Below are 27,696 nucleotides of genomic sequence, written 5' to 3' on the forward strand. Positions count from 1 at the left end.
GTTGTTCAACTCAAAAGATTTATCAATCCTAACAGTAAATTTTGATATATCAAAACGATATATATACATATATTCTTTTTAATCTGATTGTTTAAAAATTAAAATATTATTAAAAAAATAGTAAACAATTAAATTGAAAAAATATTAAAAATTTGATAATCAAATGAAGTATAGGTTTTTTTAAATATTAAATAAAAAAATACGTAATAATAGAATTTAAATTTTCTTTTGATATAGGGATAATTTTAAATATATACAGAAATTATCTATTAATAAACATAGAAATAAAAGAGCCAGCCATTGTATTTTTCTAATTAAGATATAACAAAAGTAAATCATTAAAATATTTATAAAATATAAGAATTCATTAATTGCAAAACCCTGAGGTCCTTGTGTATTTTTATAGTAAATCATCACTTAAATGAATAATGGACCGAGTGTGTTGTATAAATAATTTCATGGGTTAATAAGATATAACCCCCTCATTAGAAAAAATATTAAGACTAACCACCTTACAATATTTTTAATGGGTCAAACCCCCTCATAAATGTCAATTACTGAACTACCCCTATAATTTGTAATAGCAAAGACCCCCCCACCGTTTTCCCCAAAATCTGCATATCTTCAACCATTTTCTTCAATATAATTTCTCTCTCATTTCCGTTGGTCTGCTATATTTATGGCGAGAAAATCGCCCAAAAAACAAACTGCAATACATATCGGATCTTTTCCCCTTTCGAACATTGCCCTAGTTTGCTACATATCTTCAGAGAAAAAAAAAACCAGAATACCATTATTGTGCAATTCGTTCAGCAACACAGGTTGACAAACAATGGTGAAGAACGGCAAGAAGAAGACAGGTAGTTTCCTATACACCCATCTCTATCACCGACTTCTATTAACCTAATTTTGTGCATTTACCCCATAATTTCTCTTCCTGACACCATTATCAGCGACTCCGGACGACAAATCGAAGACTCCTACAGATCCGTATGCAACAGTACGCGACGACCATATGCGACGGTTCGGAATTCTTCCATGGTTGATTATTCAAAAATGGAGTTTGTAAACAAGCTTGATTTTTAGATCTACAGATCTATGGTCGCACTATTTGTTGACTCATAAATATTTGTTTCGTATGAAATTTGTTTTATCAGAGTCCACAACAAAGAAGAGATCATTGTTGTCGAAAAACTTAAAAATTTACAGTCATATATCCGAGTCAACTATAAAATCGGATAGTTCACTATATTTTTTCCAGAGTCAACTATAAAAATTAGATAGTTAACTATAATTTTTACGATGTCAACTATAAAAAATTGGTAGTTAACTATATTGTTGCCAGGGTCAACTATAAAATCGGATAGTTCACTATATTTTTTCCAGAGTCAACTATAAAAATTAGATAGTTAACTATAATTTTTACGATGTCAACTATAAAAAATTGGTAGTTAACTATATTGTTGCCAGAGTCAACTACAAAAATTGGATAGTCAACTACAATTGTTCTGATGTCAACTATAAAAAATTGGTAGTTAACTATAGTTTTCCATTAATTCACTATATTATATTTCAATTTAAGATACTATGGTGTTATAAAATGAGATGAGATGTAGAAGAAAAGATAAAGTATTGAGAAGATATAGAGAAACTAAAGAGACAAAATGAAACAGACGGGAACAGAGGAAATGAGGGAAGAGAAAGGAGAGAGAGAGAGAAGAGAGAGAGGAGAGAGAAGAGAGGAAATTGTGGAAAAGAGAGAATAGAGAGAAGAGAGGAGAGAGGAGAGATGAGAGAGAAGAGAGGAAATTGTGGAAGAGAGAGAAGAGAGGAGAGAGGAGAGAGAACGGGAATTGAGGAAATGAGGGAAGAGAAAGGAGGGAGAGAGAAGAGAGAGAGGAGAGAGAAGAGAGGAAATAGTGGAAGAGAGAGAATAGGGAGAAGAGAGGAGAGAGAAGAGAGGAAATTGTGGAAGAGAGAGAAGAGAGGAGAGAGGAGAGAGAAGAAAAATAATAAATGAACAACACGTCAAAAATGACGGTTGAGAAGAGAGGGGGTGAGAGAGAGAAAGAGTGGGGGAAGAAAGGACAAAATTGGAATAATAAACACGTGAGGGGGGTCTCACAATTCCTAATGTTAATTTTAGATTTCTTTACAAATGGTAAATATTAAAATGGGCCTGGACTATTATTTTGTGTATTGAGGGGGTTATCCCTCATTTTCCCTAATTTCATGGGGAGTTTTGGCTAGTTTATTAATATCATGGAGGTTTTTCCTATTTTGAAATTACACATAGTTACTTTTTAAAGTTTACTCTTATTATTTATACATAACTTTATAGTCAATGAAACACATTTTTTTTTTTCACGTGCATTAACTTATACAACATATCAACTCACACATATCACACAACATATCAACACACATATCACACCGAATTATTTCAAATATTATATATTATAATAAGAACATTATATGTCTTCTAATTAGAAAAATATATTTTGATTTTTTTTTTCAACTAGACTGTAAAAAAATGACGTTTTGGCCATTTTCTCTGTTTATTTTTTTAAAAAGCACAATTTTGGACAAAAAAAACCCAATTTTTATTCAGGTCCGATACTACGATTCAATCGGTCTTAAACTGGACCGGACAAGACAATAATTCGCAGTTTAACCGATTCAACCAGTCGATCTGGTTCAAGGTTTAAACCACTTCTTTGAACCATACAAGTTTTGCCACTGGTTTGCATACATAGAAATTCGGGGGAAATAACAAAGAGTCCCAAATAAAAACTCTTACACTCAAAAAATATTCTTCCATCTGAAAGGTCTCGAAATTAAAATATCGATACTAAATTGTCCGAATAGACAACTTTCAATTAATCATGTTAAATTTAATATCGTGGAATTTATTATCATTCATTAAATATAATTTCTAATTAATAATAAAAAAACTCGAATTCCACATTTTTCTTAATTAATTTTCTTCGACTAAAATAATTATTTAGTCATATTCGTTATTAAAAATCTCCAAATCTCTTTTAAATTAATTATCATTCCAGAATCCAGACATTAATATTAAAAAAAGTTCACAGATATGAATAAAATTTCGGAAAATAAATATAATAAAATTAATCATTACTGTCACTAATTCTCTATGTGTTAATTATTTTATTTGTTAATAAAATTTAGCGTTTGAAATAAGTCAAGGGAAATAAGGATAACAATATAAACAAATAAATAATTCATGATTAACATCCCTATTATTATTAAGTGATATATAATATAAGATAAATATTTTTTGTCAAAGTGACCATTGATATATTGTTGGAAGATGATTTATTATACATATTGAAGGATAATATAGTGCATTAGGTAAAATATTTTAGGGCCCTTTACAAATAAGTTCATGAATAGGTACTTATTCATAAAGAGATTTAGACAATAAATTTTTTTACAAAAAAATCCACACATAATCCAGATTTTTGTAAAAGACTAAAATAGCCCCTCATACTTTAATATGCTCAAATTTCATCATTTAATTTAATATAACCTCAATTTGACCCCAAATTTCACAAATTATTCAATTTTGACCCAAAGCACATTTTTATGAACAATTTTGTCTGTCACCGCCGTTGCCGCCGGTCAACCGCTGTTGTCGCCAATCAACCGCCAGTCTCTGGCGTTGACTTTCTTTTTTCTTCTTCTCCCTGATTTTTCCGCCGGTTTTCGGCGTTGACTGGCGGTCAACGCCGGTGTCCGGTGTTGATTTTTTTCTTCCCCTCCTGATTTTTCCGCCACAGGTTTCCAGCGTTGACTTTTTCGATTTATTAACTTTCTTTCTGTAACATCTTTCTTGTTCCCGTTTAAACAACAATATTGTTGTGATTGAAATAATATTAACTATATTACTGTGAAACACATTAAAATTAACTACACTACAGTTTAAAACAATAATATTGCTATATTAATCTCTAGCATAGTAATATTCACACAACAAAACTCTTTATTATTGTGTAATAGAATAATATTAATATGTTAACCGTTCAACAAATGTAAACATAATAAAAAGCCAAAAAAATTAGTATTACTGTCAGTGTCTATAATATTACTATAACAACAGTAATATTACCGTCAACCACAGTAATATTAGAATAATAAACAGTAATATTATTATGTTACTCCGTGAATAACTCAAACAAAACAAACCTAAACAAAATAATAATATTGATGTGGTTGACATCAATATTACTATAAGAACACGAATATTACCGTCAACTACAGTAATATTATTGTGTTTACAATAATATTATTAGTTTACTTCGTGAATAACTCAAACAAAACAAAAAAAAACTAAAAAAATATAATAATATTGATGTGGTTGACAATAATATTATTGTATTTACAGTTATTTACTGTCAACGACAGTAATATAACTACGTTGACTTGTCAACAAATTAAATCAAATAAAATTTGAAAAAAAAAACAAAAAAAAAATTATTACGTTAATTTACTGTCAACGGCAGTACAATTACATAAATGTATTGTCAACGGCAGTACAATTACATTACTGTATGTACTGTCATTGATAGTATAATTACGTTAATTTACTGTCAGTGACAGTATAATTACCGTTAATGACAGCTCAATTAAGGTCAACGTTTAGCTGCGGACGTTAAAAAAAAAAAACAAAAGAACAGTCAACGGTGGAAGTATGTGGGTAGAGGTGATAAGAGGAGAGGTGGAGAGCGGAGAGATGATAGAAAAGAAAAAAATAAGTATAAAAAATATATTAAAAAAATGGGTGTGGAAGATAATAAAAGGAATAGTTTATATACTTAAAAAGTTAATAATAAAAAGGAAGAGAGTGTGAAAAATAAAATAACATATATAGAAAATATAAATTTAAAAATTAAAATAGATAAAATAATTAACAAATAAAAAACTCGGGCCAAATCCGGTTGAACCGGTCCAACCGGATTTATATGTTCCCCTGAAAAGTATATATTATTAGCAATGTTTCATTTGATAACTCTACGTCATGGCTTAGATATGATTTATGAAAATGAGATTAAATAATGTAATAAAAATTCAATTATTTTATTTGTCTTGTAAAGGTTAAACAAAAAAAAAATCATAAATATTTTCGAGTCGGTCAGGGATGGTATTGTTTATTAAATTTACCAAAAAAATAAAAAAAATAGTCCGGTTGTTTAGTTAATCATGGATAATCTCTCCAACCAAACGAGACATGTACATAGCCTATAAATAGAGGTGATCTAAAAGCTTATAACTCAACTCAAAGAAAGCATCATTTCTATCTTCTCATGGATTTTCTAACATTTCTTCTAGTCCTCTTATCCATCATTTGGATATATACCATGATACTAGGATCAAAATACAGGGCCCGAAAGTCATCCAAACTCCCTCCAGGCCCGAATAGATTCCCCATAATAGGCAACATCCTGGAAATCGGGCCGAAACCCCACAAATCACTCACCAAATTAGCAGCCAAATACGGGCCGGTTATGTCACTAAAACTCGGTACACTAACAACAGTAATCATCTCCTCCCCAAAAGCTGCAAAAACAGTGCTTCAAACACACGATTTAATCTTTTCGAGCAGAACAGTTCCCGGCGCCGCCGAAACCCTCAGCCACCACGAATTCTCCATGGCGTGGCTCCCCGTCGAGCACCAATGGCGGAAGCTCCGGAAAATATCCAAAGAGCAGATGTTTTCCGTCGCCAGGCTGGACGCCAGCCAGGGTTTGAGGAGAGAGAAGCTGCGGAAGCTCCGTGGCCACGTCGGAGCATGCGCCGAAACGGGCCGGGCCGTGGATATCGGCGACGCCGCGTTCACGACGGCGCTGAATTTGATGTCGGCGACACTTTTCTCGTTGGAGTTCGCGCCGGAGTTCGATTCCGATTCGTTGCAGGAGATGAAGGACGTTGTTTGGGGGGTGATGAAATGCATCGGTAGCCCGAATTTTGCGGATTATTTCCCCATTCTGAAATCGGTCGATCCTCAGGGGATTCTCAAAGAAGCAAAGATTTGTTTCCAGAAGCTGTTTGATATTTTTGATGAGATAATTGAAGATAAGTTAAAATCTGGGGGTGAAAGTGGGAAGGAAGATTTGTTGGAGGCCTTGATTGAAATTAACCGAAAAGATGAAGCTGAATTAAGCAAAAATGACATCAAGCACCTCCTGCTAGTAAGTTCTAAACTTATTATTATTTTATTTTGTATATATATATATATGGGAAATGATGGACATTATTTTAATTTTAATTTTAATTTTTATCCCTCTTTTAGAACATATTTTAGTAGCTATAGAACTTTTTATGATAAAAATTAATTATCATACAATATTTATCATTAACTATCTACATAACTACATTTATTCTTTACAATTTCCAATCTAAAACATATCCGAATAAACTCTTTAAATTCTTTTAAATTTAGTTATATTACAAAATATTATGTCCGATGAAAAATATTCACTATAATCAACTATTTTAAATATATCGAGAGGATATTCTACCGAAATAATATCCTAGTACCTAGGGTAGAAGATTAAACTAATTAATCCGTTAACAGTAAAAAACTCTGGTAGATCTGGAACTGGATTATAAAAAAGAAAACTATAAAAATATGTACTAAAATTAAGATAATCGAGTTCGATTCGAATTTGGCTCAATATTTTATAGAATGAAACTCAACCGCAAGTTACATAATCGGTTCGATTTTTGTTTTCTTGTTTAACAAAAATATACTAAATACAGACAATAGGAAAACGAGAGATCTGATTTATTATAATTAATTAGTATGTAACGTGAAATCATTGTCACGCGATTTGAAAATCATTGTCAACCATGTGACCCACATGTTTGACAAACTTAAGATAAGATTTTTTTCTTTTTTTGGGTTGAAGATAATAATTCTTTTTTATTTCATTTTTTGAGCTTGAATTTTTGAATTTTATATATGTTTAGGATTTATTCGTCGCTGGAATCGACACCACAAGTGGAACAGTGGAATGGGCGATGGCGGAATTACTAAAACACCCTCATAAAATGTGTCGTGTCAGAGAAGAAATCAGGGACACCGTTGGAGAAAATGTAGAAGTTGAAGAATCTGACATCTCCCGGCTCCCCTACCTACAGGCGGTGGTGAAAGAGACGTTCCGCCTCCACCCCGCCGCCCCTTTCCTGGTTCCCCACAAGGCCGACGCCGACGTCGAAATCGACGGCTACACCGTCCCGAAAAACGCGCAAGTTCTTATTAATGTGTGGGCGAGCGGCAGAGATCCCGACACGTGGCAGGAGGCAGAATCGTTCTCGCCGGAGAGGTTTATGGATGGCCGGCAGATAGATTTCAGGGGGAAAGATTTTGAGCTTATTCCGTTCGGATCGGGGAGGAGGATTTGCCCGGGTTTGCCGTTGGCTTATCGAATGGTGCACCTCATGTTGGCGAATTTTGTCGGAAGTTTTGAATGGAGGTTAGATGGAGATTGTAAGGACATCGATATGGATGATAAATTTGGACTTACTCTTCAAAAGGCCATACCTCTGAAAGCTGTTCCCGTGAAACTATAGAGTTTAGTAGGACATCGAAATAAGGTTGTTCGTGTTGAAATATAATGCACTTTCTAGAAATGTGTCTACATGCATGTATATTGTATGATATGATACATGAATAGGTAAGTACATAAATCTTTAGACACATTATGTACCTCATATGCCTGCACCAGTATAAATAGGTCTTGAGTTTGTAGTTGTAATAACAACATGTATTGACAAGAGTAAAATATGTAAGAGATATGTAATCATCAGTATTTCTTTGTTAATCTTGTTCATATATTGGCTGCAAAATATTAAACGTGGTATCAAAGCCCGTTTGTTCATATTCAATTAGGGAATTAAAAAAAAATCTTTTGAGAAAAAAAGGGGTCGTGTTGAATTAGTTGATCACACATTCAATTGATTGAAGAAAAAGAAAAAAACCCAAAGGATTACGCATCTTAAATCAAACAAAGAAGGAGATTTCATGAAAAGTTCTAGAATCCCTCGTGAATAAAGAAAGAGAATTCAATGGCAAGTTCCAGAATCCCTCAACCTCTTCCCATGTTTGTCGGTAAAAACTTTGTGCAAAAAGTGTAAAAACTCCCGTGATGAGAAGTAAGAATGTATTCCCATGTAGTTTCCATGTAGTATTTTCAAGTCAAAACACTTGGAGAAGGATTGCAACCACAACGGCAAACCCCAAGGCACAAACTAACAAAATAGATATTTGACAAAGAGTATTTGTTTTTTGCTAATCAATTTTCAGAATAAGAAAACAAAGAGTATTTGTTTTTTGCTAGTTAATTTTCAGAAAAAGAAAACAAAGAGTATTTGTTTTTTGCTAGTTAATTTTCAGAATAAGAAAACAAAGAGTATTTGTTTTTTGCTAGTTAATTTTCAGAATGAGAATAAAGATTTCTATTCGAAGGATATTGAAGCTGACGAAAAAAACACATTAAAGAGTGGTATTCTTTCTAGAAATATATCTATATGCATTTATAATGTATGATAGTATACACGAGTAGGCAAGTACACGAATCTTTAGAAAAATGTGTATCTAGAATTCTTGATAAATCTTATATATTCAATACATGTACCTCATACACCTAGACTAGTATAAATAAGTTTTGAGTTTGTACTTGTAATTAACCATGTATTGACAAGAGTAAAATATGCAGGAGATACGTGCTCTTCAAATATTTCCTTGTTAATCTTATTCATATATCTCCGCAAACTATTCAACAGTTTGAGGTTTGGGTTGGTACAATATTGAGCATATATTTTATGTCTAATATATATATATATATATATATATATATATATATATATATATATATATATATATATATTCAAATCGACAAATCGTGAAATTCTTTATTGTGAAGCCTAATATGCGAGCCCACTTAAAAACCCTGAAGGCCGGTATTCAAACATTCCATTGACATTTGAGGTATATGTTTTTCATAACAAAGTTCTTTTTTGTTTTAAAGAAAGTAACCATTTGTATAAAGAGGTAATATGCTATGAGGTCCTCAAATGAAATCAATTTAAATTAGATGACAAATTCAAATCCTTATTTAAATTATTAGTTTGAAATAATATATGAGCCACATCTTTATTTTTTTTATCCATATCTTACCTTTATACCCAAAATCCTATAATCTATACATTCACGTTTTTCCAATTCAAATTTCTCTCTCTCTCTCTCTCTCTCTCTCTCTCTCTCTCTCTCTCTCTCTCTCTCTCTCTCTCTCTCTCTCTCTCTCTCTCTCTCTCTCTCTCTCTCTCTCTCTCTCTCTCTCTCCCCAGTTGTAGCACGAAGACCGGCAGCGGGAGTCGTGGTGGCAGCGAGCGGAGTCCTGGTGGCAGCGGCAGGGGTTTGTGCGGCCGGGGGCTGTGGTTGTGGTGGAGATGTTATTGAAAACATATTTTTACAATTTGCATTTGATTTTCTTATATTTTAAGAGATTGTGCTTGTTTTTGGTTCAAAATGATAGTCTGGGTTTTTCGAAAGTTAGTAGGTGACTACGTCGCGGCGGCTGCAATGGTTGCTAGGGTTGGTGACAGGTGGGAGTTGTTGGTGACGATTGGAATAGTAAATCACAGTACATCATAGTATACTATAGTACACCGTAGTATACCATAGTCTACTACAGACCTATTAAAAAGTATATAAATTGAAATTAAATTTTTTTTTTGAAAAAATAGTATTTTTTAATTTTTTGTAATTTACAATATTATGTATGTATAAATGAATTTTTTTTTATAATAGTGTATAAAATGCTAAAATAAAAAAGGGACGAAAAAAAAGGACAAAGGGATATTATTTATTAGAATAATAAACGAAAGACCACAGTCACAAGTTGGTTTGTTGGTCACCTACTCTGACAGACTGTGAGTTGGTTAGGGTTTAAAAATGATTATAAAAGGGCATTTTAGGTACTTAAGGGTGGGCAATGGGGATCTCGCAAATTAATTTCAAAATGGAGGGAGTATGCACCAGGGTGTAATTTTTTTGGTGGTTAGTTATATAATTTTCATATAAATGGGTCCCTAAAATAATCCATTTACGATGTTTTTCGCTCTTTTTTTGGTAGATTTTGAATGTCTATTTGTTCCAAATGATTAATTTGTAATTAATTCTTACACACACTGTGACGCCTACTACCGAAATACAATGTACTTTTTTTTTTTTCATTACATAAATAAATACAATGACTTTTGATAAATACAATGTGAATAATTCAACGAGTTTCAGTCCGATTCTCTATCAATGGTGAATCGTTTCACATATTGACTTATATAATAGTTGGAACCACTTCTTCTATTATGATTCAGTAAATCATTTGATTTGTTTCTACAGTGGTTCAATGAACGTAAATCGTTCTTTTCCCGACTCTTGGACCATTTAGGATTATTGTATTTATCGGAAGTCATTGTATTTATTTATTGTAAAAAAAAAAAAAAAAAAGTACAGTGAATTTCGGTAGTGGGCGTCACACACACCAAAATTATTTGAGTCCGAAACGAAAAACCAATTCCAATTCAGTTGGGTTGTTTCTAAAATTGCGAGATCTATTAGAAATAGACTTTGTTGTTTTAAATTATTTTCGCTTTATGTTTTTTTTTTCAAAATTATCGTTTGTTCCCAGTTTATTAACCTTTTTTGAGTTTTATTAACACGTTATTATTTAATTTTATGAAGTATACATATATCTTGAATTTTAAATAAGTTTGAATGTGGTAAAAATTTAGAGACTTTTCTGCTCTTTTTCGGTGGATTTTAAATGTTCTCATGGTTAATTTGATGTAATTAATTTTTACATACACCAGTCGTATTTGAGGTCGGAACAAGAATCATATCTTACGAAGAACGATTGCACGAAAAACACTCATGAGCAGAGCTCATGAATCACACCAATCACACCAGGTTATGGTTATCCGACGTTGTTTCGGGTTATAAAAATCAAATTTTGTTATTTCATGAAAGTTTTAGAAGATTCATATCAATTCATAGAAACGTCCGACGATGATTCTATTAGTTGAGTTCTTTCTAAAATTGCGAGATCTATTAGAATTAACTTTTAACTCATTTTCGTATTTATTTGCAAATTGATCGTTTTTCCCGGTTTAATAAGGGTTTTTGAGTTTTACTAGCACATTATTACTTTCACGAAGTATAAATACATATATAATAACTAGAATTAAAAATAAGTTCGAATATGGTACAATTTTTAATATTTTTCGCTCTTTTTTTGTTGGATTTTGAATGTTTATTTGCTCCAAATGATTAATTCGACATAATTAATTCTTACACACACCAGTCTTATTTGAGACCAAAACAAAAACCCAATCCCAAACATAACTACCCGACTAACAACCCTCATGTGCGTAGGTCATGAATCAAGTGAGATTTCGGTGATCCCACATTTCGACTCATATATATTAAAATTTGCTATTTTAGGAAAGTTTTAGAAAATTCATATAAGTTCGTGAAAACATCATATGCGGATTTTGGCAGGTTGGTTGTTTATAAAACTGCGAGATCTATTACAATAAGTTTTGAACTCATTTTCGCATTGTTATGAAAAATGATCGTTTTTTTCTCGATTTATAAAGGATTTTTTGAGTTTTATTAGCACTTTATTACTTTTACGAAGTATAAAACGTATGTAATAACAAGAATTTAAACTAAGTTCGAATGTGGAACAATTTCAGAGATTTTTAGCTCTTTCATCAATGGATTTCAAAGATTTATTTGGTTTTAATTCTTACACACACCAGTGGTTTTTAGTCCGGAACTAAAACTTAACCGCAATAAAAATGGCCTGACAGATAAAATTCATGATCGTAGCTCATGAACTACGTCACATTTTAGTGGTCCGAAGTCGTTCGAACTCATAAAATTCAGAATTTGTTATTCTAAGAAAGTTTGAGAAAATACATATCAATTCGTAGAAACATCAACTGAGGATCCCATCACTTGGGTTGTTTCTAAAATTGCAACATCTATTAGATTTAGGTTTTGAATTATTTTTTTGCAAAATTATCGTTTTTCCTGGTTTTTTAAAGTTTTTCTAAGTTTTATTAGCACTTTATTACTTTCACGAAGTATAAATACATATGTAATAGCTAGAATTTCAAATAAGTTCGAATGTGGTATAATTTCGGACGTTTTTCGCAAGTTCGAACGTTTATTTGCTCAACATGATTAATTCGATTTAATTAATTCTTCAATACACCAGTTTTATTTGAGTCCAGAACAAAAATCCAATCACAATCAAAATTGCCCGACAAACAACACTCATGAGTACAAGTTATGAGTAACGTCAGAAGTCGGTGATTCGCCTCATTAGAATCAAATTTCGCTATGTTAGGAAAGTTTCAGAAACTTCTTATCAATTCATAGAAACATCATGAGGATTCCGTCGGTTGGAATGTTTTCTAAAAGTGTGAGATCTATTTGAATTATATTTGAACCCATTTTTCGTTTTTTTTTGCATAATGATCGTTTTTCTCCGGTTTATTAAAGTTTTTTTCAAGTTTTACTAGCACTTTATAATTTTCACGAAGTATACACGTATGTAATAGCTAGACTTTAAAATAAGTTCGAATGTGGTATAATTTCTGAGATGTTTCTCTATTTTTTTGGTGGATTTCGAATGTTTATTTGCTCCACATGATTAACTAGAAGCAATTAATTCTACATACACCATACGTATTTGAGTCCAGAACAATAACACAACCTCAAGCAAAACGGTCCATTCGTATTTGAGTCCAGAACAATAACACAACCTCAAGCAAAACGGTCCGACGAATAAAACTCATGAGCATAGCTGATGAACCACGTTAGACTTTGGTTATCTAACATCGTTCCGACTCATAAAAATAATATTTTGCTATTTTAAAAAAAAATTGGGTTTACGTTATAGTATATGATGTTTTTTTAGTTTTTCCGCTCGAATATATAGTTGTTTTTGATGGAATTGTGGTGGGTTCCTTTTAGTTTTACTAGTTTGTGTGTCTCGCACAACTATATAATTGTTTTCATTACGTAATTGATTTCGGCTCTGTTATTTTTGTTGTGAAATAATTTCCATTAGCTTATCAGTGTTAATGATATATAATATGGAATAATCCACCAAAATAAGGTTAGTGGAAAAGCCATTTGTATATAATAAATATTGTGTATGTATATATGTCATCATATAAGGCAAAATAAGGTAATATAATAGAGAATCACACTAATTAGTGGGATAATTAACAAATAAAGAAACATAAAAAGTTGGGAGAAAAAAGAAGGCTCATGGCCATTGTATTAATTCAAAGAGTATACATGTATTTATAGGCATGAGAATGCCTTAGTCACCATTACACATGTCATTACTTGATAACTTCTATAGTCTAATTGTGACATCTATCTAGGATACTTGTCAATGCCATATTTTCCAATGTGCTAAAGTCCATATTATTATAACACCCCCCCTTGGACGTAGTACTATTGTATCGATTGAATTGACGCCTCATTAAAAATCTTAAGCCGGAAAACCCAGTGGGAAAAACCGATAAGAAGGGAAAAATAGTGCATGATTCAAATCCAAGTCGTGTGCATAAGCTGCCTAAAAACCTTAGCTGGAAAACCCAATGGGATAAAAACCAATCGTTAGGGAAAAAAGAGTGCAACGACTTTTGCCCCCCTGAATTGAGCAATATAAGCCCCCAAAATGGGCTGTCAATCAATTTGTAGGTTGTCTCATTAAAAACCTTGAGCTGGAAAACCTTATGGAAAAAAACCAGTCAAGAGGGAAAAAGAGTACAACACATCATAACATTATGTGCTCTCCCTGAAACAAATAATATAGGCCTCCGAAATAGGCTATTTATAAATCATAAGTTGCCTCGTTAAAAACCTTATGTCGAAAAAACCACATGGGAAATGACCAAACAAAAGCGAAAAAGAGTGCAACATATCATCACTCCGTCTTTGCGTTACGCATTTTAAATCCACAGGAGTTTAAATATTAAAATTTAGTGAATTATAAAGATGACATTAGAATATTTGTTAGACGTATGTCCATTCCCTCATGGACAACCCTAGGAAACGAAAAATGATTGTATACATTATGTGTGAATACATATTATCATAATTAATCCCATATCATCAGGAGAATTCTTGAATAATAAGGCTGACATTATATCGTACAATTTTGTTGTCATTATTCCTCTAACGAACAAAATCCCATTTATATCCAGAGAATTTTACATTGTCCGGAGTTTGTACAACTAACCCATATTTTATTTCGTTTCTCTAGGAAAGTCAATCACAATTTAACCGCTTTCTCGCATTTAGGCCAAACTCGGTTTTGTTGACATTCTATTTTTTGAATGTGGTTCACTGGCATAATTATCTCAGAAAATTATAATTGCCTTCCTTGAGAGATTAAACTCTACAGAATTATATGTAGCATGTTTATTATGATGACCCGTTTATTCAGTGGATTGAATTAATCAATATGGGTGTGAGCGTGTGCTACAAGGTACTGATATTTATCCCATGTACTGCACAATCTTATCAAAATTATTTTTGATCGAGTTTCTCTGGCACTATCTCTTATCATATGCCCGGGGTATAGTAATTTGTGCAGAAAATATGCGAAATAATATTGCACGTATATAATAAATACATGCGAGACCATCTATAAGATGCTTCTCACAAATCATAAATATTTAAGATATTGGTGCACTTGAAAGGTTGTATTGGTCCATAAATATTATCAACCCTTTTGCACTAAAGGTTATATAACGAGATCTATGTTTAATATAAATCACATAAATACTCTTCGGACATTGGGATCCCTTCACCGTTTAACAAATATCCTTTAGTATCTTATGTATTCCTACACATCATTATATTTTATGGGCGTCCCCATACTATCATGCCAAAACCTGAATATTTAAGGATTAACCAGTTTATATGACATGTGGGTATAGTAATTGAAAACTCGAATTAGGACACAATACAATACAAGAGCTAATGCTTTTAATAAGCAGACCAATTGTTTATTCCCGGAGCCATAATCTCTACGGAAAGTAATTTAGTTTTAGTTCGTGCTTTGCGCAATATCACACTCAATAAAATTTGGAATATATTAAATTTTCAATTAGACTAATACATCGTCCGGGGAGATTTAAACTCAACCTCGGGAATATATATATTTCATGGGAGATATGCAAACTTTACTTCAGGAATATTTCATCTAAAGGAGAACTTCTAAAATTCGACCTCGTGAATATGTCACTCGAGGGTGATATGTAGTTTATCTTAATTTCGGGAATCAGTCCGAGAAAGATATATAACTCAATTTCAAAGTTCGGAATTATAATATATAGACAATAGTCTATTATGTTTGTGTTTCACATGTACATCCATATTAAATAATATTTCCATAAAACACTAACTCAATCTTGAGAAGTTAACATCCAAGAGATATATATAATTTCAACCTCGAGAATGTTTTCGTTCTAGGGAGTTTTGCAAACTTGATCCCGGGAATTGAACATTTGAGAGAGATATGTACATGTTGCACAATTAGTAGACATATCGAATTAACTTTGAAATATTACCAATATCATCAGGGGTGTATAAGCTCGACCTTGGGAATATTTCTTCCAAGGGGATATTTCGTCCGAGCTAGAGAGTCGTAAATTTTTATTTGGGGAATATATAATTAAGCTCGACCTCAGGAATGTTTCGTCCGAGGGAGATATTATAAACTCGATCTCGGGCATATGTCGTCCGAGAGATATATACATTTTATCTTAGAAATTAGCTCAATCTCGAGAATAAAATCATCCGAGAGAAGTATTTAAATTTGACGTCATTTATATTTATTTCGAGAAAATATTATAGGCTCAACCTCGGGTATATATCGTTCGAGGGAGGTATGTTCATAAATAAATAAATTCAATCTCGACAACTGTTACATCGAGAGAGTTATATCGTAATCATTAAAAAAATATTATCATGCATGATCTCAAATATATAACCTTTACTCTTATGCCAAAATATATTTCGTAGGCAATAAACTCATGAGTTTTAATTTATTTTTACCAAATGATTATCTGGGCGGAAATATTTACATCTACCTTGATCAATTTAACAAGATCTTGAAGATGACTATCTTTCACTTCGTCGTTGTAGGCCTAATCTCATATTTAATTTTATAATGGCCTTTCAATCAAACCTTAATAAAAATGTCCATCGTTTATATGGGTACTGCACCCAATTAATTTTATTTTAATAGCCTCATTTGCCTTTGAGGGGAATCACAACTTTTAGACTTTTAGTGACTCTACGGACATCACAACAGGAGTTATATTTACGGCTTCTATATTGGCCATTATTGGGGACTACGACGTCCACCATCTCTACGAACATTATGTTCGGAGTAATTATCATATAGCCTTTAAATCGACCATTTATTTGGACTCATATGCGACAGAATCATTTTCATTTCTCATTATATAAATCAACACATTTCCTTTTGCTAATTCAAACAAGATTATTAAATAAATAGATTGCACATGCCAATCACAAGTTTCTAAATTTACAAAATCAAAATCATGTAATGCAAGTTGAAAATTCATGGTCGAGGCGAGAGATAATAACCTTTTTTTTTTTTTTCTCATAAATCAACATGCACATAATTATAGATATACATCATTCCTTTCCTCTGAAAATTAGTTGCGTATAAATACCGTAGTATTCGCTTTACCATTTGATATCGAGGATCTGGATTTTATCAAATAAAATAACATAACATAAACAAACTTACATAAGCTACCTTTTTTCGAGCAGAACTTCGTGCTAACAACGTGTTGTGAAATAATTTTCATTAGCTCATGAGTGTTAATGATATATGGAATAATCCACCAAAATACACTACCAAAAAAATGGGCTTTTGTGACAGCCAATTTTGACACTAAATTGATGAAAATCTGTCACAAATGGTGTTTTGTGACGGATGTGTGACTGAATGGTTCCGTAAGAAAAGGCCTCGTCACTAAATTATTTGGTGACAGATAATTTCAATCCGTCACAATAATGTGACGAAAAATTCAGTCACAACGAAAAATTATCGTGTCACAAATATGCTGGTCAACGCCCTCATATTTTGTGACGGACTCTGTCACAAACAATTTATCCTCGTCATTAATCTGTCATCATTCATCCGTCATATATACTGTCACAAAGAATCTGTCACATACATTTGTCACAAATTTTTAGTCACAATATCAGTCAAGCTGTCACAAACACGTCAGAAGTTTTCGTCACAATTCCACAAATAATATTAAAATGACAATTATATTAATATTTTTTTTCGTATAATATATTTTAGACATTGTATTCCAAATATTTTTAAAATTTCATTCAAACCAAAAAAAAAAAATGTAACGCAGAAACAACAAAATACCACGAAGTGTCAATGATCTTAAAACAAAATATCATTTCTTTTACAATATTTCTATATCTGCAGCTAAAACAGCTAAAACTGTACTACGAATGACAAGCCACAATTAATATCTTATTACAAAACATTGTTCTCTTTTGTGTTCTACAATCATTTATGTTCCATCTTTTTTCAGTCGCTGCCATCTTTTTCGCCCAACTCTTTTGCTTCCAACATCCGCAGGCCGTGAAATCATATTCTACCTTTCTATCCATCACATACCTTGATCACTCAACAGTTGAATTTTGACTATCTTTCAAATTTGACAATTTCATCTCGTATCGGGGTAGCATATGGTCCATGCCGAACAATAGTCCCACATCTGCATCACTCTATGAATAATCTGAACTGCGTCTGAATATCTAACACAAAAAGGAGGAGATTAAAATTAAACCAAGTCCAACTTAATTATCATGAAACAAATCACCAAAAGAAAATTACTTCTACTGAAAAGTTCAAAATAAAAGTAATTTACTGCATCATACGAACATAACTAGGACATACATAGAGAAATCTATTACATAATCACTTAAGGAATCGATTGAGATGGTGTTGTGCTTGTGTACAAGGATTGTGTCGTATTGTTCTCTTGATTCTAGAAGTAAAATTATTCAATCTTACCCTCAAGCAACCATTTCCATGGTTTTTGAGATGATTGAATCTTGAGTCGCATACATATACCAGTTCCAGTAGCTTCTATGTACTAGTTTTCGTTTTGAATATCCTGCAACGAAAAAAAAAAAATCAAATAATTCCATATAAAATTAAAACAACAACGATAAAAAAAACTTGTACTATAAGTATTTTAATGTACACGTGTGTAGAGGGAAAAGAAACAGAAGGTGCAGAGCTTCTTTGCAGCAATTTAAATGCATCGGGCCTCAAGGTCCAAATAATTATAACATCTAACATATTTTATTTGACATCATCTAGTTATAATTACGTACAAAAATTGTCCATCGTTTAAAAATGTACACCTTAATCAAATCATTCATCATTGATCAAAATAAAGGGAATAAACGACAATGTTCTTCAGCAAAGACTTAAAAAAATGGACCGAGTAGGATGAGTCGTTAGTACTACATATAAATAAAGAACATAGCATAATGACATTCTGATCAAATAGTTAATTAGAGAACAATAAACAAGCTTATTGGTTGATACACTTAAACAAAATCCCTTTCAAGGAGCAAAGATTGTCTACGGAGTATTAAAGATGAAACATTTACCTTATAAAATACTTCCGCTTCGCCCAACTACTCAATAGAATACCTAAATTTTCAGTAGTTGAATGACTTTTGTCAATCAAAAAATATATTATCATTCTCTGAACTGAAATGTATAAAACATAGAAGCTATACCTGTAGCTTAATGTGAAAAACACGACAAAAGATCTCTGACGGTAAACTGCACATTGGTACCCTGTAATTCAATTACTGATTTGTAGATGCCTCCAACTAAAATATCCCACAAACAACATTAGTTCAAACATCAATCGGAAATTTAAAAAAAAAAAAAAAGAGGTACCTATAAACGAATCACCCAATAAACATAAAAAGGTATAGCAGATCTTACTATGACGATGGTTCGCCGTCGCCGACGTGTTGTTGCCTAACAAACAACAAAAATCGATTACGCCGTTGAGGATGTGTTGTTGCCTGGTAGTAGAAATCAATTACGCCACCACAAAATCCTGAAAATCTAATGTTAGAGTTGAGAAAATCGAATTGCAAAACCCACCCCCAAGCCCTAATTGTAGCGCGAATGTGTGAGTGTGTGGGAGTACTGTGTTGTTTTGTAATGCCCGATGTTCTTTGAGTTATGTAGTGGGACTAGTGGGCCTCAACCCCATTAGTGGGCCTTGGGGGTTAATCAATTGTTATTAGAATATGGAGTATAATTAAAACTTAATTTGATAATTGTATGTTATCAATTTCTTTTATTGTGGGTGTGATATTTTAATTTTTTTTTTATATATTTTCACGAAACAAAATATAAACATAAGAAAAAAATAATATAGTTTTATTTTTTAGTAGTATAGTACGAAACTATAAAAATAAGTAATACTGTCAATTTAGAAACAAAGTAACATTCAAGTACATTAATATTAATACATAATATTTAAGTAATAATTTAAATTGTTATATTACTTTTTATTTATATTTTATCATATCATGTATTTATTTTATGTCATAATTTTGAAGAAGAAAAAAAATGAAGAAACATATATGTTCAATTTATTCATATTAGTGCAGCATTAAAGGGAATTTACTAAATTTAAAATAATAAGTAACACAACAATAAGCATAGTGACAGATTAATGACGAAACATAAACTGTGATGGATTTGTGTCTGAAATGTATGTGATGACTTCTGGCAGGATAAACACAATGACAGATTAATGACAAAATTTAAACGGTGACGGCCTTGTGACCGAAATGTATGTGACGGATTTGGGACGGACATGGTATTGTGACGGATCTGTGACCAACATTAATCAAATTCGTACATTCATAAAAAGTTTGTGACGTATTTGTGACATAACCAATTTCCGTTAGAAGATTTGTGACAGAAATGTGACTGAGTTTCGATTGTCACAAAATCCATCACCGATTCGTCACATATTGGTCATAAAAAAATTCTTCATTTCTTTAGTACATTCGGTCACATATTTGTCACTCATTCGGTCGTTAATGGTGACGGATTTAGACTGTCACAACATATCTGTCACAAAAGCCCTGTTTTTTGGTAGTGATAGGGTTAGTGGAAAAGCTATTTGTATATAATAAATATTGTGTATGCATATATATTTCATCATATAAGGCAAAATAATGTAATATAATAGAGAATCACACTAATTAGTGGGATAATTAACAAATAAAGAAACATAAGAAGTTGGAAGAAAAAAGAAGGCTCATTGCCATTTTATTAATTCAAAGAGTATACATGTATTTATAGGCATGAGAATGCCTTAGTCACCATTACACATGTCATTACTTGATAACTTCTATAGTCTAATTGTGATACCTATCTAGGACACTTGTCAATGCCATATTTTCCAATGTACTAAAGACCATAGTATTATAAGAATTTTTATTTTTTAGTTGATTCAATAATTTATAGTTAATTTCAATTTTTTGTAGGTATTTCAATATTTTTTGTAGTTAATTTTTGATACTTTATGGTTGACTTCATTGTGGTAGACATGCTTTTTTTTTTTTTTAAACAAATCGATAATATATTAGGCACTCACGACCAAATGAGAAGGTAGGGAAGTCCCTTTAACGTAGTCCGAAACATGCAAGGACGCTAAATTGTGAGCAAGACAATTGTCGTGTATCTTAACAAAAGAAAATGAACAAAAGGAAAATGAACGAGCCAAAGCTAAACAATGTTCCAGGATAGCACCGTGGGCCTTACATTGCAAGGCTTCCATTACCACCAAACAACCCCCCTCCACTATGATTGCGTTCCAATTGAGAGAGCAGGCTGTGAGGAGTGCTTGTGTAACTGCTTGAGCTTCACCCTCTACAACGACCCAGAAGCTTCCTGACCCTCCACCAGATGCAATTGTCGTTGGTGTCTCTTGCAACCTGTGATGTATTGTAATATGTAGATTCCTTCTGGAGCGAGGCGTCGACATTAATATTTAAAACTCCCCACGGTGAGCACGTTTGGAGATAGTGAAACTTCGGACTTGAGCGTCGGTGGTTTCAATAGACTGCAAAGAGGGCCTGAGAATACAGGTATCGCTGCAACCCTTTCGAAGAACCCTACAACCATTGCAGCTCATGATATTAAATTATTTTTTAATTCCCTGCAGATTATCTATTTGGACATGTAGATATTTTCAAAGGGTCTCAAAGAGAAGAAATGAAAATTTTAGAGAGAGAGAGAGAGAGAGAGAGAGAGAGAGAGAGAGAGAGAGAGAGAGAGAGAGAGAGAGAGAGAGAGAGAGAGAGAGAGAGAGAGAGAGAGAGAGAGAGAGAGAGAGAGAGAGAGAGAGAGAGAGAGAGAGGTTTGAAAAGGAGAAAGAATGGAGGATACATAAAGAGTACATTAAAGAAGAAGTGGAGAATAGAAGAAGAGGGGGATCTAGTGGGTTAGGTCATAGGTGTGTGTGTGTGCGCGCGCGTGGCTGAAGAAGTGGAGGCGCGTGGGTGTGTTTGTGCGCGGTTAGATTCCAGGGATTATTAGGGAAAACTCCCTCATATGCATTGTCTCATTAAACTAGATCCTTTTTTTTTTCTCCCTTTTTAAGATAAATCCAATTGCATTTTATATAGTAGATTATGTTATTAATAACCTATTTTACCCTTTCTCAAAATTTTAACCTAATTAAATCCTCCTAACCCGTAGCGTCTCTCTCTCTTTTCTCCCATCTCCCTCTTTTCTCCACAACCCACTTCCACATCCACACCCACACCCTCGCAGCCCCACCGGACGACCACACCCACACCATCGCGACCCACCGAACGACCACACCCACATCCTCGCGGTCCCACCGGACGACCACACCCACACCCTCGCGGCCCCACCGAACGACCACACCATTTCATCGAAGACCACACCCTCATCGACCTCCTCATCCTCTGGTATGAGGAGCTGTGCTCTTTTATATTTTATATTATATATTATATATATGAAAGAGTTTTTTATGGCCGATACACACACTGCGGCCGAGTACCATGGATCGGCCAGAGCTCTTAGTGGTGGATCTGTCTATGTTAGATAATTAAATAAATCTCACGATCGATACATATATGATTACGGTAATGATTTGTTTCCATATGTCATTTTATTGTTTGTAACAACGATAAACCACGGAAGCATAATTTCGATCTACTGAGGAAGCTTGTTCTTCCCGATGGTACCATCCTCCGGGCCCGCTTGCCCGATCGACCGACTAAGGATTGCCTATTTTCCGACCCTACTCCTGATGGTGTTAGGTCAGAGCATTCTCATAATTCATTTCATTTTTATTAGCACCTCTCTGTATTTTAGAAACTCGTGTGGCGGAATAGGGATTTTATTTAATTTGATGGGTACCAAGTATATAAGTAGTCGCCCAATTCTACCATTTATTTTTATTGTTTTCTAAGTAAAAATTTGTTGATGTACATGTTTTAGTCTCTTGAAGATATGGAACATGAACAAGTACAGTGGAGTGCTAGGAGTGTACAACTGTCAGGGCGCGTCGTGCTAATTATGTGGTTTTGAAAATGTCATGTGGTTACGAATTAAGTGCAGTTGATACGAATGTTGTGTGGTTTCTTTTTTTGTTGTGTGATTTGAACCTATTTCTTGCATTCCAAATGAGAGCCTTTCCAATGCCATAATTAACTTATAAGATTTTTTATTTTCGATTTTTCATTTCCTGTATATGTGTGTGAAGTTGAACTTGGTCTGATGTGTTTTAATACCACAGCTCGTGGACGGCTGCTGCAAAATTCTTTCGATACATCAGCAACAATGCGCCATCTGGTGATTGTACGAGCAATAACCGTAAAATATACGGAGTGTCCTTTATAGTGGTTTTATATCTTCTTTTTCGCAGAATTTTTGATGTGTTCTTGTTAGAATTCATAGTGATTTTCGATGTTTATATAGTTGTGTATATAAAGTAGTTTTCATGTTTATATAGTTGTTTTATACGGAGTGGTTTTCATGTTTATATAGCTGTTTATACGGAGTGGTTTTCATAATGACAGGCTTTGTCTTTGATAATTTATAGTGGTTTTCAACAATTTTATAGTGGTTTTCAATAAATTTTGTACAGATTTATATATAATTTTATATATAGAGTGATTTTTATGTTGACATAGTTGTTGTACAGAGTGGTTTTCAAGTTTACATAATCATTATACACAGTGGTTTTCATGTTATATAGTTGTTATACAAAGTGATTTTCATGTTTATATAGTTTTTTATACATAGTGGTTTTCATGTTTATATAGAGTGGTTTTTATTTAAAAAACTTTAAAGAAAATAAAAAAAAAATCATTTAAAAAAAATTGAAATTAAGAAAAAAGAAAAACCACGAAAAAACGAAAATAAAAATAAAATCATGTTTTTAAATTAAAATAAAAAACATGAAGAATATAAATAAGAAAAAAAAATTAAAAAAAAACCGAAAATAAAAAAATAAAATAATTACAAAATTTTCTTTTAAATCGAAATAAAGAAAACCATTAAACAAAATAAAAAAGAAAAGGAAAAACAACTGAATTGACGTGATGAGGGGAATAATTTTAGGAGAATATTTGGGTGTAGATTATGGGTATATTTTTTAAAAAATTAAATAATTATACTAATTAATAGTTAGCGGGGGCATATATGGTATTTCAGGCCCATTGGATTTATCTCAAATATCATTTATAAAAAAAGGATTTATCAAGAATTAAAATCCCAATGAAGGGTGTTTGGCATATTGCCCCTAGATTCCAAAGTATTGGGTGAAAACGGCTCCGAGTTTCCGCGGATGGCTGTCGTCAACCGTTGGATTCTGGATATTTACACAAGGGGCAATTTGCTATAGGTCCCTCTATATTATAATTTATGTGTATAAATCCAAGTCAAAATTTTCATAATTTAAAAAATTAATTATATTTATTGTGGCTAAAATACCCTTAGTTTAAACCAAATCAAATCCTAAAAAATCTCTCTATCAAAACAAATTTCCAAAAATCTCTCTTCCAATTATTAACTAAAAATTAAATCAATTCACACAAAAAAAATGTAATTTATTTTCCTAACTCGTACTCTAAAAACGCTACAGATGACTCCGGGACTTCCCGCGACGCTTATGACTCTGTGAACTGCAAATACCAAACTGAAAATTAGATTTTGTGGTATTGAATTCCAAATAACGAAATACCTATGATTTCGTCAAATACAAACAATAAACTGAAAAAAAAAATCCAGAATTTGCATTATTAAATTGCAAACAAAAAAATTACCTATGAATTCGCCAAATGCAAACAGCAAACTGGAAAAAAAATCATCATCATTAAAAACAGCAACAAAGAAATTGTTTATGAAACACGTTGCAAACAGCAAAAACATTAAACAAAGTGTTTGTAAAATGTAACTTAAGACATACCTTGCAAATTATAAACCAGAGGAATCGAATCTCAACACCAAATGCAATTCTTCAAACAACAAACGAAGTTAAACCAACCTGCAATCGAAAATTGCTAACAACAAACGATGGGAAGGTTTCTACATACGGGAGACACAATGCGAATTTTGGCTACAATTTTATGGATTTCTGAATTTTTTTAGGAGAGGGGAGGGATGTTTGTTGTCCTCTTTAATTCTTTCATCGATAAATTATCTCACATCCCTGTTTTTCTCCTTCTCTATAATATTTCTTCATAAAAAAAATAAAGAAACAGAAGAAGACAAAAAAAGAAGGCAGAGAAGAACCGAGAGAGAGACGTGAGATTAGATACAGAGGAAGATAATGAGTGATTAAATATAGGGTTAGACAAACGTGAGATTGGAGAGAAAATATATGAGATTTGTTTTCTTATTAATTGAGGGTGTTTATGTCTATATACTAATTATTTTATTTTATTTATATTAATTTTTGGAATCAAATGACCCATGTCTATATTCATCTAGCAATTATGATCTCTACCCATATAAGTCCAGAATAAGGGGTGTCTGGTCAATTTCCCTTTACACAATTCATAGTTGATGTCCTGTTATCACTTTTCATTTTGTTTTATTTTTCCACTCAATTTATCCATACATGCTACTACTACTCCACAACTATCAAATAAACCCTTTTTACAAAAACAAAACGAAAAAATTAGAAGCGATTAATATATTCTATTTTTATTCCAAAAAAAATCGAAAAATGTAATGAAAAATACTTATTCCAAAATAAAAAATTGTCTGATCAAATCCAGCATTTGTTTTTAGGAATTTCATTTTGTGGTTCACACACACACACACACATATATATATATATATATATATATATATATATATATATATATATATATATATATATATATATATATATATATATATATATATATATATATATATATGTGTGTGTGTGATACGGGCTTAGTTGTCAAGGTCCATATTGACTTTAAAGCCCTTCACAAAGCCCAAGACTAAGGCAGTTGGCCTCTTTTTCCGATCGGGCTTCCCTTCATCTTCAGCTTCTCTTTATCCCCAAGGCCCATTCCATTTTAGTATTATTATTTAGGCTTCATGTATATATGTATATTGGCTGAATATATTTTTAGAAAATAATAGAATATTCAGAATTATTTTTGAAAATTAAAATCAAGACAAAAATAAATGTTTTTTATTTATTACATTTCCAATCCAAAAATTCTGAATTTTCAAAATTTCAGATGTGAATTGAAGTAAGTTGAAAATTTTCGTTCCAATTTCTACACTAGCCTCAATGTGCCACATAGACAGAGCCAAAAAGATTCCAGATAAGTGAATCATGCAAATTAAGTTATGGACGAATGCCAAAAAGGCCCTTCACATTGGACTTAAATGCATATTGGTTAAAAAAAAAACAGTCTCTCAATTAAACTCATCCTCATGTCTTTAGTCTAAAATACTCTCCATAATATAATTCTTATCAATTCCATCCATTATGCTCTATCTTCCTTAATATTACACATTGACCCCGGATTTAAACAAATATATCACATTACCCCCAATTTTGTTTTTTTCAGAAAATAATTTTTTTTTCTGAAATGTTTTTTTTTTCCGGCCAGATTCCAGCGTTGACTTTATTTATTTATTTTTTTTTGAAAACTTTTTTTTTCCTGAAATTTTTTTTCCGGCCGGTCAACCACCGTTGACCGCCGGTCTCCGGCGTTGACTTTTTTTTTTTTTTTATGATTTTTTTTTTTAGAATTTTTTTTTAATTAATATTACTATCTTGACTACTAAATTACTGTCTCAGACAATAATATTACTGTTTGGGACAATAATATTATGAATATTATTTTCCCGAACAGTATATTATTAATATTATTGTCTAAGACAGTTAAATTACGGTTGGATACAGTAATTTCGCAGCCAAGGCAGTAATATTAATTAAAATAATTTTTTTTAAGAAAAAAAAAGTCAATTAACAGTTAAATTACTGTCTCCGACCGTTAAATAACTGTTGGAGACAGTAATTTAGCAACGAATACAATAATATTAATTAAAAAGATTTTTGGTAAGAATAAAAAAGTCAATTAACAGTTAAATTACTATCTCCGACAGTTAAATAACTGCTGGAGACAGTAATTTAGCAACGAATACAGTAATATTAATGAAAATATTTAAAAAAAAATCAATTAACAGTTAAATTACTGTTTCCGACAGTTAAATAACTGCTGGAGGCAGTAATTTAGTAGCAAAGACAATAATATTAATTAAAATATTTTTGAAGAAAAAAAAAAGTCAATTTACAGTTAAATTACTATTTTTTTTTTGTTTATCAAGTTTCTTGTATTGCAGAGAAGTTCTTTAGAGATAATTTTTTTTCCCTTTTGTTGTTTAATAAAATGGCTATGAAAAATCAAAAGAAAGAGAAATCTCCGACAGTTAAATAACTGCCGGAGACAGTATTTTAGCAGCCATGACAGTAAATTGGGGTCAAAATTGGTTAATTGATGAAATTGGGCTAAATTGGGGTGAAAATCATGAAATTGGAGTTGAATTGGGTTTCAATGAATTGGGGGTAATTTTGGTATATATAAAGAGATTTTCCTTATTTGCAAATAAGTTTGAATAAACTGGATTTATTTGAAAAACAAAAAAGTTGGATGTCCCTCTTTTAATTAAGTGCCCTTGTCATGGGCCTATTTGCCATTTCCCCTTAAATTATTAACATCTAATCCATAATTTGTAGGAAAGTTCTATCAATTAACTACGATATTATCCAATACGGTTCGCAGTCCATGCAATTCATAGTGATTTGAGTTTTCAATATTCAAACCTGAGAACAAAAGAATCTGCCAGGCATAAATATAATCTATGTTTCTACCAAAATCATCGAACCAGAAACGGGATACAATCCACAGATAGAACTCCAACGGTCAAGTTAATAATATATGGAGAGTGTTCGATGATGTTGAAGAGACGGGCATTG

General features: G+C 32.1%; 1 protein-coding gene and 1 long non-coding RNA gene across 2 annotated transcripts; one reads left to right on the plus strand and one right to left on the minus strand.

The window, feature by feature from the left end:
• The first annotated feature begins 5,278 nt into the window (after positions 1-5,278).
• Positions 5,279-7,847, plus strand: LOC105964921 (cytochrome P450 76T24). The gene is made up of 2 exons (XM_012989428.2): positions 5,279-6,212; positions 6,994-7,847. Exons 1-2 carry the CDS (start codon positions 5,328-5,330, stop codon positions 7,594-7,596), a joined length of 1,488 nt encoding a protein of 495 aa, XP_012844882.2. The 5' UTR covers positions 5,279-5,327; the 3' UTR covers positions 7,597-7,847.
• A 9,864-nt stretch (positions 7,848-17,711) lies between these two features.
• Positions 17,712-19,403, minus strand: LOC148768870 (uncharacterized). Its single transcript, XR_016033286.1, has 5 exons — positions 19,149-19,403; positions 18,935-19,030; positions 18,803-18,845; positions 18,195-18,297; positions 17,712-17,935 (listed from the first exon to the last, which is right to left on the minus strand). It is a non-coding gene; the product is annotated as an uncharacterized LOC148768870 (long non-coding RNA).
• Between the last annotated feature and the right edge of the window lie 8,293 nt (positions 19,404-27,696).

Source organism: Erythranthe guttata, chromosome 8, assembly GCF_056151865.1.
Source record: "Erythranthe guttata isolate IM_541 chromosome 8, IM_541, whole genome shotgun sequence".
NCBI lineage: Eukaryota > Viridiplantae > Streptophyta > Magnoliopsida > Lamiales > Phrymaceae > Erythranthe > Erythranthe guttata.

Bases quoted from the DNA above. Each gene is read 5' to 3' on its own strand.
- LOC105964921 (XM_012989428.2), top strand. From the start codon at position 5,328: ATGGATTTTCTAACATTTCTTCTAGTCCTCTTATCCATCATTTGGATA. The intron at 6,213-6,993 runs GTAAGTTCTAAA...ATATATGTTTAG, and splicing joins ACATCAAGCACCTCCTGCTA to GATTTATTCGTCGCTGGAAT.